General features: G+C 41.0%; 1 protein-coding gene across 2 annotated transcripts in view; it reads left to right on the top strand.

Moving 5' to 3' along the window:
- Positions 1–18,954, top strand: part of CIT (citron rho-interacting serine/threonine kinase) — a 175,190-nt gene that overhangs the window by 119,743 nt on the left and 36,493 nt on the right. For both annotated transcript variants that reach the window (XM_043962653.1, XM_043962656.1), the window contains exons 25-28: positions 3,345–3,542; positions 4,502–4,695; positions 13,600–13,735; positions 18,412–18,516. In XM_043962653.1, coding sequence (XP_043818588.1) covers positions 3,345–3,542; positions 4,502–4,695; positions 13,600–13,735; positions 18,412–18,516 — 633 coding nt within the window. The remainder of the gene's footprint in view (positions 1–3,344; positions 3,543–4,501; positions 4,696–13,599; positions 13,736–18,411; positions 18,517–18,954) is intronic.

Here is an 18,954-nt window from a genome sequence, read left to right on the forward strand (position 1 = left end):
TTCCTCTTCTTCCATAGTTTTCATTTAAAAAAAAAAACAAACATTTTCTTCCAGCACTCACATTTCATTGATTAAAAAATCATCTCTTCCATAAATTCTTCTTGAACTGTGTCTCAAGATATGGTGGGGATTTGTTTGTTTGTTTGTTTTGGTTTTGTTTTGTTTTGATGCTTTACTATAAATGTTTTGGAGTCATTCTCTCTTTCTGGGTTTGTGTCTTAAGCATCCTTGTCATCACAATATGTTTTTATAGTGGGACTCTTTAATTTTCTCATTCTTACCTCTTTGTTTCTGACTTCTAACTTTATGTTAGGGATAGACTCCATGTACTACTTTTGGAGGGAAAGCATACATTGGTCCTGTTGCCAGTTTCTTGGGCTATTGAGTGTTGTTATTTCCAGATCTTATGGACAGGCTGAAAGTTTCATTGGATCCAGTGGTCCAGTCAAGAACAAAGACTGAGTTGGCCCCTCTTGTCTCTAAGCTTTGCCCATTTCTGATCCAGGTCTGATCCAGTAATAGTACACAGCTGCTGAACTTTACAGCCAGCTAGAGAGCCCTACAGTTCAGTGATAGAACTGCAGGTGTCCCTTTGGGATTCCTGCCCTTATTATTCCTTTGCAGGCTTCAGATTGGGACTGAAGCGGAAATGTAGACCCTGCTCTGCTCTGAGGGTCAGAGGCTCACTTCTAAAACTTGTTTCTGAACTCCCTCCTCCTAAGCCTATGACCACTACTAACTTCTGGGTACCCGTCCCTTCTTCAATTCAACCTGGATCTGTGCCCTAGTCCTAGGCGCATGGTGTTAAAGCTGCCATTTGCACCCTGAACAAGATTGTGCCCTGGTCTGGTTCTGAGACCTTCTCTGTCTCTTGGGAACAGTATCCGGGCAGTGGAATACTCCAGGCCAGATTGTGTCCATATATCTAATGGTTCTCTACGCTGACCCAGGCTGAGCAAATGACTGGCTTTCATTTTTGTCCTTGGCTTTCCTGATGATGATTTGGTGTGGTACATTTTCTAGACCTGTTTAGAGAAATCTTTTTTTGAGGGGGGTGGGGAGTGGCAGAGGACTTGCTGTACTTCTTCCTGTGACTCTGCCATCTTGGCTGCGCCATCTATACTTCAAATTTCACACACACACATACGTGTGTGTGTGTGTATGTGTATGTATATATATATGTATGTATATATGTGTATATATATATATGTTTTTTCCCCAATTACATGTAAAGACAATTTTTAGCATCCATTAAAAAATTTTTTTTGAGTTCCAAATTTTCTCCCTCCCCTCTCCCTAAGATGGTAAGCAATTTCATATAGGTTATGTATGTTCAATTCCACAAAACATATTTCCATATTGTTCTTTGTCCTTTGTACTTGGACTATGATATCAGGGTGATGTCATGACTTGTAGTGAATTGGATTTAACTTAGTGTGGACTATGCAAGGTCACCAACCTCACTCCTTTCTCCAGAGCCATCTGGGTCTAGTGGCAAGATATATATCAGGACAACTGGAGATGGCCATGGATATTTAAGGCATTTGAGGTTAAGTGACTTGCCTGGGGTCACAAAGCTAGTAAGTATTTGAGGTGGGATTTGAACTCAGGTCCTTGACTCCAGGGTCAGTGCTCTATCCACTTCATTACCTAATCATGTTATAAAAGAAGAAACAGATCAAAAGGAAAAAAACAAAAACAGTAAATTGAAAAAAATAGTATGTTTCAATCTGCATTCAGACTCTGTATCAGTTCTTTCTCTGGAGGTGGATAACATTTCCCATCATGAGTCCTTTGGAATTGTCTTGGATCATTGTATTGCTGAGAAGAGCTAAGTCATTCATAGTTGATCATCACACAGTATTGCTGTTACTGTGTACAATGTTCTCTTGTTTCTGCTCACTTCACTTTGCATCAGTTCATGTAAGTCTTTCCAGGTTTTTCTGCTCATCCTTTCTTATAGTACAATACTATTCCATTATATTCATATACCACAACTTGTTTGGCCATTCCCCGAATGATGGTCATCCCCTTAATTTTCAACTCTTTGCCACCACAAAAAGAGCTGTTATAAATATTTTTTGTACAAATAGGTCCTTTTCCCTTTTTTAAAAAGTCTTTTTGGGATACAGACCTAGTAATGGTATTGCTGGATCAGAGGTTATGCACAGTTTGATTGTCTTTTGGGAATAGTTCCAAATTGCTCTCCAGAATTGTTAGATTAGATCATAACTGAATTTCAGTTTTCTTAGCTGGTTGTAATACCATTATGTATTTATTTTCCCTTAAAAAATAAAATTCATACTTTTAGTACACTATCCATAAATCTCACTTGTTTCTTCCATAAACCATATCCATTAAAATAGTACTTTACATTAATATAACCCTTTTACAATTTATAAATCTTGTGCCTGCAATGAACTTCTTCTTGGCCTGTCTCTTTGACAGATAGTGAAGTGTAGAAAGTGCTTCAAACATTGCCTCAGACATTTACCAGCTGTGTGATCCTTGGCATATCACTTCACTTTCTTTTCCCCAGCCTTAGTTTCCTCACTTGTAAAATGGGTATTTATAATAGCACCTACTTCCCAGGGTTATTGTGGGGATTAAATAAGATAATACAGAAAGGACTAGCTGTTATCATTATTATTTCTACTTGTTTCTTGATTGTACCTTCTAGTGAGGACTTTCCTGCTCCAGCTGCCTCACCACTGTACCCCACCCGATTACTTTATATTTAATGTGTGTATGTGTTTTCCCCCATAGGATATAAAACCCTTGAGATAAGGACTGTTTTGGTTGATTTCTAACTTTTGTCTCAGCTGTACCTGGCTCTGTGCCCAGCTCATAGCAGACACTTAATCAATGTACCTTTGATTGATAATAAGAGATGCATTTTATGTGGTACTTTCCCCTTCGATCTTCATAACAACTCTGTGCTTTGGGTAGTAGAAGTGTTTTTATATCCGTTTTGTAAGAGAGGAAGCTGTGGCTCCATGGGAAGTGAGTTGTACTGGCTCATAAAAATTATAAAGGATTGTAGTTAGATGTTGGACCCCAGGTGTCCAGCCCTCTTTCTGCTCTGCCACTATTTCCCATTCTTTTGCTTTGGGCCCACATGCCAGATGCAGAGGGAGCTTCATGTCCCCAGCACGTATGCTGGGATCTAAAACATCTTCCCTGGGACTGCTGTTGAGGCACATCTCAGGTGTGCTTAGGAGCTGGTGCCCTGTTCAGCTTCTGGGGCTTGTCTGTTGGCTGCATTACAGCCCTGGTGGCTCCAGAAAGAGGATGCTCATTGGAAAACCAGGGATGAGTCTAACCCATATTTTTTACTCTCATAGGTGATAACAGACTTGGAAGAGCAGCTGAACCAGCTGACTGAGGACAATGCAGAGTTGAACAACCAAAACTTCTACTTGTCCAAGCAGCTGGATGAGGCTTCTGGTGCCACAGATGAGTTAGTCCAGCTGCGCAGTGAGGTGGACCATCTCCGCAGGGAAATCACTGAGAGGGAGATGCAGCTCACCAGCCAGAAACAAGTAAACCTTTCCAGAGCACCATGAGAAAGAGGGTGGTCCCAAGTCAGGAGAGCACTTGAGTAGAATGTTTTCCCACCAATGGGTCCTTTTCACAATCTATTATCAAGGATTCAGAATTTTAAAATATAAGAATGTGCTTAGATTTTAGTTTTGAAGGATCGCAAAATCCCAGCCTCATAAAAATGTCGTTGTCGTTTCCTTTTTCATCAGGATACTAATATTAAAGCATTTTCTTCTAACTGTGGGTCTTGACCCCCTGGTCCCAGGTTAATATAAAAATGTAGGGGGGCGGCTAGGTGGTGCAGTGGATAAAGCACTGGCCCTGGATTCAGGAGTACCTGAGTTCAAATCCAGCCTCAGACACTTGACACTTACTAGCTGTGTGACCCTAGGCAAGTCGCTTAACCCCCATTGCCCCGGAAAAAAAAAATGTAATTATGGCAGGTTAGGAACCAAAAGCCAAGCAATTGGTTTCCTACAAAGAGCGCCGAACTGAGCCTCCAATGAGACCTGGATGTGAATTCTGCCATCATCATTTACTAGCTGGGTGACCATGCAGAAGTCACCTGGCTTCTCTGACCTTCCATTTCCTTATCTGCAAAATGGAAATATTAATATGGGTAGCCCTATCTTCTCAGGTTTTGCAAAGATCAGATGAAATAGCCTATTTAAAGCCTTTTACTAACCTTAAACTGCTACATACTTATTAGTTTCTTGTTATTCTTTATATACTTCCCTCAAGTTGGCCAATAATGAAGGAAGCATTAGGCTTTAGTTCTCTTGCTCACAGCCCATAGCATTTATTAAGTATTTATTTTGCACAGAATATTTGCCGTGGGTGCTAAGATACAAAGTTTAGATAATGCCCAATTTGGACATTTGTGAAATTGAAATGATTAAGTAGCATCTTAAAGAATTCTCACTTGTTGTCAGAAACTTAATCACACTCATCTTTTCAGACAATGGAAGCCTTGAAAACCACTTGCACGATGCTAGAAGAGCAAGTGATGGATTTAGAGGCCCTGAATGATGAACTTCTAGAAAAAGAACGTCAGTGGGAGGCCTGGCGGAGTGTTCTTGGTGATGAGAAGTCCCAGTTTGAGTGTCGGGTTCGAGAGTTACAGAGAATGTTGGACACTGAGAAGCAAAGCAGGTGTGATTTTATTTCTGAAAAACACTATTGAAGTGCTCTGTGAAAGTGTAATTCAATATAAAAAACCAGTCTGATGATAAAAAAAATGAGAGACCTAGTTTCTGGGTTATTTAATAATTTTACTAATAATCTGTCAGGTTAATAATAAAAGGATGGTCATTGGGCGTCTCTCTCAGACCTATGACCCCTAATGGCAATGGGGTCCCAGTTTAACTGTAGAAGGTTCATCACAAAGCAATCAAATCTAATTGGTTGATATGTTTGGAGATGTAATATATTAAAATAAAGTCTAGGTCACTCAAATCTTGGTAAATAAGAACATGTCAGAGAAAGAACGCAGACCCCATACAAGCCGATGGGGGCACAATGGTTTCCACCTACGTGTGGTTTGGTACAGGCTAAATTTTATCAGTAAAATCTTTCACCCAAGACTCCTCAATCCAGATGAATCCCCCTTTCAAGGAGAACTGGACCTTGGAGTGGGGGGAGAAAAAAGGGCTAAGAAAGGAGGGAGAATCATGAGGTTCTCCCCAACCACCAAGATATTGGTATAATTATTTCTTACAATGCCCTATTTGATTCTAAGTGAGAGATGACCTGCTATTACAGATGTTTTATGAAGGGTTCTTAACCATTGGGCTTATGATGGGTAACAATGTGAAGGACAAAAAGGGCAAAATTGAGTGACACATTGATAAAACCAAAGGGGTGATCCCCTTTAGTAAGTAGACCTTACAGATAATGTACACAAAGGGGAAAAGTAAACAATGCAAAAATGTCCATTGAGCCAGGCTTAAAATTAGCCAGGTGGGATATTTTCCATTCCATGTGTCATGTTGGGGAAATTAAGTAAGGAGAATCCTACCTCAGCCCTTGCTGATAGTCATTACCCTCGTCTTTCCCATGACAATTTGGCCTGCAGTTTATGCATGTAAAACCTCATAGGCCTGCTGGCGTCATGTCTTATTGGCCCAGTAGCATTCCATGATATCAGTTAACAGTCTCATGTCTTACATAGTAAGTTCCAGTAATCAGTGTTGTAGGTGAATTCACCTCTTAAGGATCACATATCCTAGATAAGCATTGACTATAATCTAATCTCACATTGGTAACAGTAAAGAAATTCATTACCAAAAAATCACATCTTATCTTGATATAACTAGTACTTATGCTAAGTAGATGCTTTTTCATCCCTAAATTGAACATTGTACAAATGATTTTGCTTTAAGATTCTTAATAACAGACAACAAAAGATTGGGGTGGAGTGTGTAAATATAATAATCCCAAATTGTATACAGAGAAGAAATTAGTATTTCATATAATAATATATAGTAAAACACGTTCAGTTATTAACCACATTCAAATGAATATAAATACAGACCTCTTCTCTTAAGATCCCTTTAAACAATGGGAACAACTTTCGGGTGGCTCTTAACTTAGTTTACATGCATTTCTACTCATGTCCTAATTCCAGATTAAATTGCAAACATAGGTAAAATCAGATTTCTCATTAGGGTGACATAAGATAGCTTCTAAATTACTATTGTTCGCTAACATAAGTGCCTGTACTGAAATCCTTTTTCTTAAAACAAAAGCATGAATGAATGAATGAATAGAATTTTTTTAAAAATTAAAAAAAAAAAGAAAAAGTTTCTTGACTTTAACCCAGCAATTTAATAGATTCACATCTTTGCTTCACAAGCTTGTTTACTTTTGTCTAATTATACTTATATCATTTTGAAAGAACGAGATTCTTCAGGAATTTTATTTTATACAATTTGACAAATTCAAGCACCAATTTAGCTATTGCTTAAGCCAACAAATTCAAATCAAAACAGTAAGATTTTTCCCACTACTACGTGGGAAATTATTACTTATAATAAAAATTACTTATAACAGTAATTCAGTATTAATTTAATAACTAATAGATTCACTATTGTAATAACAAGCTTTTACTTTGTCTACCCTGATAATAGGGGGACAGATTTAATGTTCAACCTTTCCCAAAGTAATCTCCCTGCCTTCCTCCCAGAGACCACTTGCCTTAGATTCTATTGACTGCTGGCATGTCTCCTAAAGATGACAAACCTAAGACTGAAACTCAAAAAGAATTTTCAGGGTCCTACCAAAGCTTTCCCCTCTAACCATAAAGTCTAATCACAGTAAGTTTGGACATAATCATCATCAGCATCAAAATATTGCAATATATTAACTTACAAATAAAATTGAATCTGCCTTCCAAAATCACAGAAAAGATCTTTTCCCTAAACATACACACAAAATCTTTTTACACGATATTTTTTCTTTCTAATGTAAATTCTTCTTTCTAAAAGTATTTTTCCTTTCTTAAAAACAGCTTAAAATCTATCCTGATATTAAAAGGAATATCCAATAAATTATGACTATTAGAATGCCAGATGTCTCCTATTCAACCTTTTTTTCCCCTTTTTTTAAAGTGACTTGCCTAGGATCACACAGCTATTGAGTGTCAAGTGTCTGAGGCCGGATTTGAACTCATGGCCTCCTGAACCTATTCAACCTTAAACCAAAAATAAATCTATAAAACTGGAATTTGTCCAGCTTAAGTTGGTGAAAATTATCTTTAACATAAATAAATTTCACAAGTATTATAATAATAAATTCCTAATTACCACAGAATTCCTAGTTACCATCCCCCTTTCATCAAGTTGTTTGTAATGGGGATGAATTTCCTTTTCTTCTAAACCAAAAAGGAAAATACCCAATAAAACTAGCCTTATCAAAATAACAAAGTTTTCCAGACCTTTAAAAATTTGCTCAATAGTTTTTCTTTCCTTTGTCTTTAATTATATTACTAGAAATCAAAAAAACTAATAACATTCCAGAATTTCACATAGTGAATTCCACATAGATAGTAAATATGTGACAGTTTACTTAAACTCCTAGAAAATTATTAACATATATACATATATCCCTCTATAAAGGTATTTCATATTCACCCTTTAAAGCAAAATTGATCTTTTAAGAATGGAGGAGTTTTTTAATCTAAGATGTATATAACTTCAATATGTATATAACCTCCACGAATGATAGACAAATAACCTTAGATGAAATTCACTCTGCCTTATAAGAAGGCTTGAAAATTTCATTCCCATTTTGTGCAAGGATTCCGATTTTGTTTCCCATTTTTCAACACAGAAAAACTCTTGTACAGGGTTGATGAGAGTATATGACTAGATGGTCCTAAGAATATTTATAGACTTACAAAGGAAATTTTACAAGGTATTGTCTTCTTATAATTAATAATTACTTGATTAAAATGGTGGTGGGTCCTTAGGAATTGCTCTGTAAAGAATTACACTCTTGTGCACATCCTGATTAGAGATAAAAGAACAGTTTTATTCAGTACAAGAGAACCTGGCTGGGAGGAAAGTTTAGAACTTTTCCTTCTCCACCAGACTGGGGACAACTCTTTCATAGGGTATAGATGGGATGATCACCCGAGGGAGGGTGAAATGTCCCTTATTGGGGGGTGGGTTGGAAGCTGTCCTGTATTGGTGGTTGTTTTGATTTCTGGAGTTATCTCTGTCCCCTTGGAGCCACTCAGGTAGCAGTCATGCCTAATAGGTTTATCTTCTCAAGGGTTGGGAGAGACTGGAATGAAGTGTGGTGGCCCTGGTGCCGCTTATCTCCATTGCTTCTTTTAAGTGTGTCTCAAGGAGAAAATTCCCAGAAAACTTCTGAGGTAGCCCAGGCCCATAACACAATCATGTGATCCCCACAATCCTGGCAATTATATATTCCATTACAAAAAAGTAAACTGAGGCAAATAGAACTTTTGGGGGGGCTATACAGCTAAGTAAATTTCTTAATGCCCAATAACAAATGTGCTTTATATTAAGTTCTAATTAACCATAATAAGCCTGATAGGAGAGCATACTCTCAGACCATGTTATTTCCTTTAAGACAGATTTTGGCTTGAATCAAACAAAATCTGGATTTATAATTGCTAATGTGGTAACATTTTAATTTCTGAGGCCTAATACTCTTGGCACTCTAAAAAGAAAAAGATTATTATCCATAAATTCATATAATACCTTTGTTAAAGACATGTGGTGACAATTTTCTAGTTATGTGTGAATTTGTTTCCTACTTCCTTAAGGAGCTAAGGCCTCCTGCCTTGAGACTTGTCAGATAACAAGCTGAGGTTAACTTAAGGGCCTGCAGTTTCTTCTGGCCTAGGCAAAGGGAACTAAGGAATCTGGCTTAATAATGACAGGGTTTGGCCTATCCCCCAGGCAGAAACCTTTGAGAGGTTTTTGCAGGAGTTAATTAAATAATTCTCAATTTGAATATCAGAAGGAGACATTTAAGATTTTGTATAATAATCACAATAACCAATATCTTTACCATATCCAGTATTTATGTAGTGTTAGATTTAATAAGATCTTCGTAGAGATTTATAATCACATGATCTAACTTTGCTAGTTGGAAACTAAAGTCAAAGCTGAAAGCTGTTCTTAGGACAATATGGTCCAATGAATTTAAAAAAAAAATAGGAATAAAGATCTTTTTCATTTGTAATTTCTAACTCTTAACTGAAATCAAATCACTGTACTTTACTGACTACATGGCTAGTTCTTTTTTTTTTTTTTTTTTGTGAGGCAATTGGGGTCAAGTGACTTGCCCAGGGTCACACAGCTAGTAAGTGTTAAGTGTCTGAGGCCAGATTTGAACTCAGGTACTCCTGACTCCAGGGCCAGTGCTCTATCTACTTCGCCACCCAGCTGCCCCCTACATGGCTAGTTCTTAAAGTCTTAAAATACAGATGAGGATATTTTAAAGGGTTTCTTTAACTATGCCAACTTCACAGAAAACAATTATCTTCTTTATTTTTAAAAAAGTTTTTTTCCTTTAAAATTGTAACATATTGTCAGGGCAGCTAGGTGGCGCAGTGTATAAAGTACCGGCCCTGGATTCAGAAGGACTTGAGTTCAAATCTAGCTTTGAACACTTGACACTTACTAGCTGTGTGACCCTGGGCAAGTCACTTAACCCTCACTGCCCAGCAAAAGAAAAAGAAAAAAAATTATAACATATTGTCAACAGGCTATCACAATGTCATGAGACTTATGTGAAAACCAAATTTATTACAAGAGGAATGAACATGCATGGGAAAGTAACTGGCTCAAAGTTTTTATAGAAGTTTACACTTGTAGAATAACAGGACCAAGGGAGGAGAGGAAGGGGTGGGGTGAGGGGAGGAACAGTGCATCAAAAGTATATAATACCAAAACCACTCCCCTGGGGAGGAGCAGGCAAAGCCACATTCTTTTCCCTTGGGAACTGATAAATTATGCAGACAAGAGGATCCCCTTATCTGCAGAAGACCCACAAACATTATCCCAGCCTGACACAGATGGCTGGCGCCTATCTTGCCTCCCAAGGGCACACAAGAAGTCCAACTTGGGTACAACAACAAATTATGGGAGCTCAGGGGGAGCTTCGTCCTTGACACATTCAGGGCCTCCTCCATGCTTTGAGTCCAATGTTAAAGAATTCACATTCTAACCATATCTCTAATACAATGAATTATTAAACTAATGTTAGGCACTTTTCTTTTACATGTTACAAATCACATAACTGGGGTAACTTGGCTTACAACCACATAGGCAGCAAGTTTTTTAATATAGCATAATAATAAATTTCACTTAAAATGATACCAGAATTAATTCAATTACACCTAGATCTGTATTCCAAATGTTATCATAAAAAACTTTAATTTGTGATTTCAATTATTTAGTAGTATATTTTACACAAGAGCTATTTATTCCAAGCATTTTATATTACAAGATTTCTTTCTTTCAGCTATTCCACTAAAAAAGGTTTTAAAGGTGGCAGTATGTAACAGATTTTAACTATAATAAAACCTATCACACTTAGGAACCAGTTCTTATCAGATTCCTCCTTTCCCCCTCTTATAGGAACTGCCACATGGAACAAGAGGGGCTTAGAATACGTGGCGTCCTCCATTTTGATCCTGGCCCCCTATAACTTTGTCTTTTGGCTTTCAAATCAAACTACAAAATTTTCATTCTCTTTCTATTAAAACAAAATCAAACTGCCTCACATCCTCTCAGCATGCCTAAACCATCTGAAACTGGTACAATGGTATCTAGAACAAGTATCCTGGGGTGGGGGGCTGAGATCACATGGGCTGGCTACTGCCCCCCTATTGTGTGTGGGTTATGTGTCCACCCCCCTCCATTTGTCCCTAATTCTTCACCTTCCATGTTTTCCCCTCAATCCTTTATTTCTCTTTCCTAATCTTTCAAACCCATTACTCAGACTACCTACTTTACATTTAAGACATATCTCAGACTACACATATTATTATTAAACCAATGTCTTACTGAAGTCCTATTTTTACAAGTTAATTTCAACCCAGGGGATTCTCTTTATTAATCTGCCTATTATGAAATTCAGGTATTTGCTAGGAAATCAAAAAGCTAAACTGTCCCACTATAGGAAGAAATTTCTGGGATAAGTCCTTTAAAAAAATCCATTAAGATGTTTTTAGTGGGGCAGTTAGGTGGATCAGTAGATAAAGCACCAGCCCTGGATTCAGGAGGACCTGAGTTCAAATCTGACCTCAGACACTTGATACTTACTAGCTGTGTGACCCTGGGCAAGTCACTTAACCTTCATTGCCCCATTTCCTCCCCACCCCCCCACCCCACCAAAAATAAAAAAACCAACAGCTATTGTGATCAACACAATAATCACCCACAATTTCAAAGAAGTCATAATGAAACATGCTTTCTACCTCTAGATAGAGAATTGATTGACTCAGATTACAAACTGAAGATATTTTTAGTAATTATAAAAACTTTTAGGAGATATGCAGTGACTTATGCACATGAGTGGGGTTCTGGCTGTTCCGAAACCCTGTTAACAGACTACACAGTTTTATTTTTTAAATTAAAATTCTTATGCGCCCTCTTTTTTTGTTCTGTTGTTCTTTGCCCTTTTGGAGTTGGGAGAGAATTGACATTTAATAATTTACAAATCGGGGCAGCTAGGTGACGCAGTGGATAGAGCACCAGCCCTGGATTCAGGAGGACCTGAGTTCAAATCTGGCCTCAGACACTTAACACTCACTAGCTGTGTGACCCTGGGCAAGTCACTTAACCCCAGTTGCCCCACAAAAAAATAAATAAATTAAAATTTACAAATCAAGAGAGCTGTATTTCTTTCATATCCTTCAACATTACTTGTTTTTTTTAAAAAAAAACAACTTTTATGCTGTTAATACAGTTTAAACAAATCACTGAAGTCCTAAAATGCTAACATTTAAGGCTGTGATATAAAAACCCTGATCAAAGTTTCTTACAAGACAAAAAATACCCTGATTCTTGCAGCTTTGAACACATTGCTTAGATGTCAGATTTAATTTAAACATCCTAAAGTAGCTTTATGTGGCTCAATGAATTACCCTCATTCCAGAGAATGGGCCCTAGGGAGCTACAGCCAAGCTAGTAGGCTGCTTGATCTAACTCCACCTAAGAAATACATGACATTTTCAGTCAGAGGGGAAAATCCCCTGCTTTTTCCAGTCCCTTCCCTTAAACTGATCTTAGAAAGCCTCACACAAAGGGACAGACCGAACCAGCTTTACAGAACAGCTTTTGTTCCTGATACAGTCCTGCTGCTAGGGCTTGTCTACTGGAGCACTCCTCAATGAACAGACTGGAATGGCGAAGCCAGAGTCCTAACAGGGCATTCTCCTTATGGGGAAATTCTCCATGTGGGCCCCATTAAGGGGAGCTCCATGTTAAGAATCTGGAATCTGGAGTGAAAGGCTCTGATCACTTCATGGTTAGCCAGAACTGTTATGATTAAAAATATGAGACTTTGTTTCTGGGTAATTTAATCATTTTTATTAATAGACCAAGAGGTTATTAATGAAAAGGATGGTCATTGGCCATCTCTTTCAGACCTAAGACTCCTAGTGGTAGTGGAGTCACAGTTTATATACCCTTTTAACTCTAGGAGGTCTTATCACATAGCAATCAAATCTAACTGGTTGACATCATTGGAGGTCACTTAAATCTTGGTAAAAAAAAAGAAGACATCAGAGTAAGAATGCAGCCCCGATCCTAGCTGATGGGCACAGTGACTTCCACCTAGGTGTGGTTTGGTACAGGCTAAATCTCATTAGTAAAGTCCTTTGGCCATCGAAGAAATGAGGAAACGGGCCCAGAATGGGGCTATGGAACATGTTCACATCCACGCAAAGAGTGAGGGGCAGATGTAGAATCCAGACCTAGGCCTTGGGCTCCATGTTTGATCGTTCTCTCACATCATGCTCTCTGGCTTCTCTGAGAACGACCTGTTCATTGGAGCCACAAATGAGCTGAGCCAGATAAGGATAAAGCTCACATTTTCAGTGGAGCATGTCAGAGGAATCCCAGAGGACCTGCCTAGGTGATCTGCTAGTCTGAGTTCCTTCTTGCTTTAACATCTTTTTATTGACGTTTTCTTAGGCCTTGCCACAGATTCTGCATCAGCTCCAGTCATGGAAGCCTTCGGGGTCTGGCTCCATCATGGGTTTTTGTGTCTTGTAGACAATTTGAGGGTAAGGACTTCAGAAACACATACAGAGAGCTATAACCAAGAGACAGAAATACACGGTGCTCATAACACTCTGTAGGGTGGTCGAGAGAATACCAGAGTTGGCGACAAGACCTGGGTTCACATTCTGACTACTGATGCTTGTGTGACCTTGGAGGGACCACTTGGCTTCTGTGGAAGCTCTCAGATTCCTCCTCTTTAAATTTAGCGATTGGGTTGGACTTCTTTTTCCTCTGTCCCAAAGCAAGGATGGGAATGCCGACTTCTGTTTGCTTTTTCTTTTTTGGATAGAGTAAGAGCCGATCAGCGTATTACGGAGTCTCGCCAGGTGGTGGAGCTGGCTGTGAAGGAACACAAGGCTGAGATCCTGGCTCTGCAGCAGGCCCTGAAGGAGCAGAAGCTGAAGGCAGAGAGCCTCTCAGACAAGGTTAGTCTAGCTGGTGGGCGGCACCTTCAAAGCCCTGGCAGTATTGGCACCCACCAGAATCTCCTTTTATCAGGAGGCCACTCTAGGGGTCTGCAGTTTGCATCTGCAGTGGGATGGGTGAGTCAGGCAGCTGCACTATTTGGCATCAACATGGTGAACCCTCAAGAGTGAGGAGACCATTGGCTTGCCTAAGGAGGGGGCCAAACAAGTCAGATTGGAAGTAGATCAAATCCTAGTTCCAGTGCCCATTAGAGTGGGTGGGATTGGGCCCATAGATACTTCTAGTTTGGGTGACATCAGGACACCCAGTCTCTTAAAAAAATTTTTTTTTCTAAAGCAAAGAGCTTGGGCAGCTAGGTGGCGCAATGGATAGAGCACTGGCCCTGGAGTCAGGAGGACCTGAGTTCAAATCCAGCCTCAGACACTTGACACTTACTAGCTGTGTGACCCTGGGCAAGTCACTTAACCCCAATTGCCTCACCAAAAAACCAAAACAAACAAACAAAAAAAAGCAAAGGGCCAAAGCAACCCAGTACAATTTTACCATCATAGAAACCTTAATTTCATATAATACTTTACAGTTTAGTAAGTACTTCACAACCGTTGAGGGGACTAAAGGCCAGAGGAGAGGTCAATTCTAGAGCCTGACCTATTTGTTCTGACTTGGGATTCACTGCTCTTTATAGTGTGATAGAATAGCTTGGGTCCAGTTAGTGACATTAATCCTCAAAGGTGTTATCAAGAACAGAGTCGTGTTGGGCCAGTGAAGCCTCTGTTTTGTACCTGGAACCACAAGCCAAATTTATTTCTGCACTCATGATTCTTGGAACAGTTTGGGGAGTTAGTACTCTTGAAATGGTAGGCTCCTAGGTGGTGCAGTGGGTAAAGCACTGGGCCTGGAGTGAGGAAGCCCTGAGTTCAAATCCAGCCTCAGATACTTACTCACTGTGTGTCCCTAGTGTGTGACCCTGGGCAAGTCACTTAACCCCAATTGCTAAGGGGCGGCTAGTTGCACTCCAGTCAGCCACTGGTCTCCTGGCTGCGCTGCACAGACAGATGCTGACTGGAGTGCGACTCAGCCTGGCTCTCGGTTAGCAGCACGCGCTTGACTCGGTCTCTCTCTCTCTCTCTTTCCTGAGGACGCTGGTGGAGAGCGGGGCTAGAAATGTGCTCTCCCTTTAATAGATAGATGAATGTAGGCCTTTCTCTCTCTTTACCAAATTCTTATTCTCCTTAATAAGCGCTTAAAAGTCTAACTCTTGCTAAAGCTTATAATTTATTGGCGACCACTCATTAAATAGTTTAGACAGTTTAGCTAGAATTTTAGCCCTTAACACTAGGTTTAACCCTGTTTGCCTCAGTTTCCTCATCTGGAAAATGGGCTGGCGAAGGAAATGGCAAATCACTCTAGTTTATCTGCCAAGAAAACCCCAAATGGGGATCCCGAAGAGTTGGACACAACTGAAAAATGACTAAACAACAGCACATTTGACATGGCCACCTTGTGTTCCTCACTTCTGCTTCCTTTGGCTGGTTGTGACTTCTAGTGTCAAAGCACCAATGCTGTTCATAAGCCCTGTGGCCTTTGTCTGGCCAAGGTTTACTGATGTGGTAGATGAATAGACATTTTTATTTTATTTAATCTTAATAGTATTTTTTTTTCAGGTACATGTAAAGATAGTTTTCAACATTCATTTTTGTTTTGTTTTTGTTTTGCGGGGCAATGAGGGTTAAGTGACTTGCCTGGGGTCACACAGCTAGTAAGTGTCAAGTGTCTCAGGCCGGATTTGAACTCAGGTCCTCCTGAATCCAGGGCCAGTGCTTCATCTACTGAGCCACCTAGCTGCCCCCAACATTCATTTTTATAAGATTTTGAGTTCCAAATTTTTCTCCTTCCCCCCTCCACAAGACAGCAACCAATCTGCTATAGGTATATATGTATAGTCACGGCTTGGATCATTGTATTGCTGAGAGGAGCCAAGTCTGTTGCAGCTGATCATCCCACAATGTTGCTGTTACTGTGTACAGTGTTCTGGTGATGAATAGACTCTTGGACCTAGGATGAATCCCAGATGCCTTTACATCCAACTTTTTGTTTTCAGGAGAATGATGCCCACAGAGGGGGAAGGAACTTGGCTAAGAGCCTGGCAGTGGTTGGTGACAGAACCATACCTTGAACCCTGAGCTGCTGCCCCCTCAGGCTGGGTTCCCCTACCATGCTGCGCTCTGGGGGGAAATTCTCTTTGACAGTGTTTGCTGGGTGTTGGGAACCCTTTTTGTTGTTCATTCACAGTCCAAGGGGGTAAATCTGTTTGATGGAATTCTTGGATGAATTCTGTAGATGAAGAATCCATGGGAAAGGGTAAGCTCTGAAGGAAGCTGGGCATTCTAAGAGGGGGTGGGGAGGAGGAAGAGAGGGCATTCCAGGTATGAGCAGCAGACATGAGAGTGGGACAGACGGATGGAATGTGGTGTTTGAGCAGCCAGGGCGGTTTGGCCAGGCCATGGGGTCGTGAAGCTGGCCTTTGTGTAAAAAGGCTGGAGTAGAGGGAGCCCTGTCCTGGGAGCCAGAAGGTCTGAGCTTAACTGGGACCCCAGCACTCAGCAGCTTTGTGGCCTCAAACGTAGCAGAGAACGTCAGAGTTTCATGATTTTTATCTGCAAAATAGGTGGCGTGCTACTTGCCTTCTTTAGCTCATCATCTTTAACAAATGAAGTTGTGCTTGTTAGCTCCTGCATTGCTACTTTGTTCAGCTGCCCCTGCAAGCTTCTAATCGGTTGGAGCCAGACTGAACCAGAGTTTGTATTTGATTCCTGTAGAGGACAGGAGGACGCTGGGGCTCATTGAGAAGGAATTGACATGGTGACATGGATCTTCTAGGAGTATTGCTTTGGCAGCTGTGGGGAGCATAGCCTGGAAGGGGAGACCAATCGGGAGGTTATTCCAGTAGTCCAGGAAAGATGTGAAAGTGGTCTAAAGATAGCACGGTGGCCTTAGGGGCAGAGATGGGAGGGCTGTGAGAATTATGGAGATGGAATCAAATGGACTTGACAACATACTGGATGCTTGGTTGGAGGGAGAATGAGAAGTGGAATGTGGCCCTAAGATTGTGAACTTGGGACACTGGAAGAATGGTGCTTCTCTAGATCGAAGTCAGGGAGTTCAGAACAGGGATGGATGTGGGTCGGGAAGAAGCTGAGCTCTGTTTTGCTGGCGTTGCAGTGGAGATTGCCAGCACAAATCTATCCTGAAATTTTCAATAGGAAATCGACGACATGGACCAGGAGCTCAGGAGAAAGTCGAGGCCTGGATATGTAGCGCTGGGAATTAACTACCACTCATGCTATCCTTAGAGATGACAATTTAACCCACTCCTGATGAAATCTTCCAGAGAAATAGCAAGAAAAGCCCAGAAGGGGGCCTTAGGATTCACCCATGGGATACTGAGGAGTGGTCAGATGGGTGGGAGAGCAGAGAAGAATAGTGCTGTCTGCTGAAGACTGAGAAGAGGGCCTTAGATTTAGCCATCAGGAGCTTGTGGGTAACTTGAGTGGTGTGAGGAGGCCCAAAGCTGCCCTTTGGGGCTGAGAAATAGGGAAGAGGAGCCAAAAGGGAGGAGAGGTGGACAGTCCAGGCTTGCGGGAATTTCTTAGGGATGAATGGGGGCGGGGCAGCAGAAGAGGAATCTGAAGCCTGGAGCAATTGAACTTGTGGCTTCCTTTCCCCATGGTGCTTTGAGCCCTACTGAGTCTTACTGCTTTTCTGGATCTACTACACAGGCAGAGGGGACTTTAACCCCTTTGTGGTTAATTTTGAGGCTACTTGAACCCCTTGTTTGCCCATTCCTGGCCCCTGTTCTTAAAGTGCTTTTAATTTGATGGAAGAACGGCCATCTCATGGGTCTTAGTGCTATAGAAGCAGGATTTCCTGTGTCCCTTTGCTTTAGAGAAGAGTTCTTTATCCATCTGTGATGGGGCAAAGGCTTTAGGGCACTTCTGGTGTGGGAGCTTCCTCCACCACCACAGCCTACACCTTGTCTGTGATTCTTTATGTGGAGTCTCATTCGGGGCTGCTGGCGGCCAGCAAGGCAGAGGCAGGCTCAGAGCCCAGGTCTTCCTTCATCCAAGCCCAGCACACATCCAGGCTGGCTTAACGTTCTGTTACAGTGAAGAGATTTCAAGTCCTAGCTTACATTTCAGCAGGTTTAGAACTCGGGACAGTTATGGGATCTGTTTCTAGTCATACACAGCTAAGTGCTGGGGCCAAGACTTGGATCTGGGCCTTCTGACTCCCACTCCAGTTTCCTTTCCTCTGCCGTCTGTAAAGGTTTATGAGACATGTCATTGATACCGAATTGGGGGATCTTTTCTCTTTTTTAAAAAAAAGTTACTGCCTCTAACCTTTATGAGGCACTGTAACAAGTAGATGGAGAGCTGGCTTAGGTGTCAGTCAGACTGCCCTGAGTTCATATCCCACCTCCCACACCGATGCGATGGTTCTGTGGCCTTGGGCAAGTCACTCAATCCCTCCTTCCCCCAGACTCTCGTAAGTTGCCAAAGGGCCCTCCTGACTTTGGTGGCAATGCCAGATCTTGTCCCTGTCCTTGGATGGTGGGTGTGAGATAGCTGTTTGCCTCTCACCTGTGGCCCTCTGTCTCATTCTTCCCAATGTCTAGCTCAATGACCTGGAGAAGAAGCACGCCATGCTGGAAATGAATGCCCGAAGTTTACAACAGAAACTAGAAACAGAGCGAGAACTCAAACAGAGGCTTCTGGAAGAGGCAAGTACTTCTTCACCTAGAGGGCCCCTTGGGAAGGGTAAGTTGGACCACGTGCAATTGAGAGTGAATTACCTTCCTTCGTCAAGTCTGAGTTCATTGAGTGAAGGTAACATTTGGAACAGCTGCCATTTTGCTGTCATGAAAATGAGATAGATCTTGGACTGGATTCTTCTGCCAAATGCAGAAACGATAGCCAAGTTATGTATTCTCTGAAGTGCATGAAGTTTTATAGGCCAATAGGACAGCCATGCGAGCAGGCATGGACACAGCCTGACACTGAATCTGAATGAAATAATGTTTCTAGAGCAGTGGGGCAAAGGTAAGGAAGAATTCTCTTAATGCCTCAGTGACGCCTGGATTTCATCTACACAGGTGATTCTGACAGTGGAAAGTACACACCTCATCCATCCTTTATCCTCCTCTCTGATTCTTGTCTGT

Source organism: Dromiciops gliroides, chromosome 1, assembly GCF_019393635.1.
Source record: "Dromiciops gliroides isolate mDroGli1 chromosome 1, mDroGli1.pri, whole genome shotgun sequence".
Lineage (NCBI taxonomy): Eukaryota > Metazoa > Chordata > Mammalia > Microbiotheria > Microbiotheriidae > Dromiciops > Dromiciops gliroides.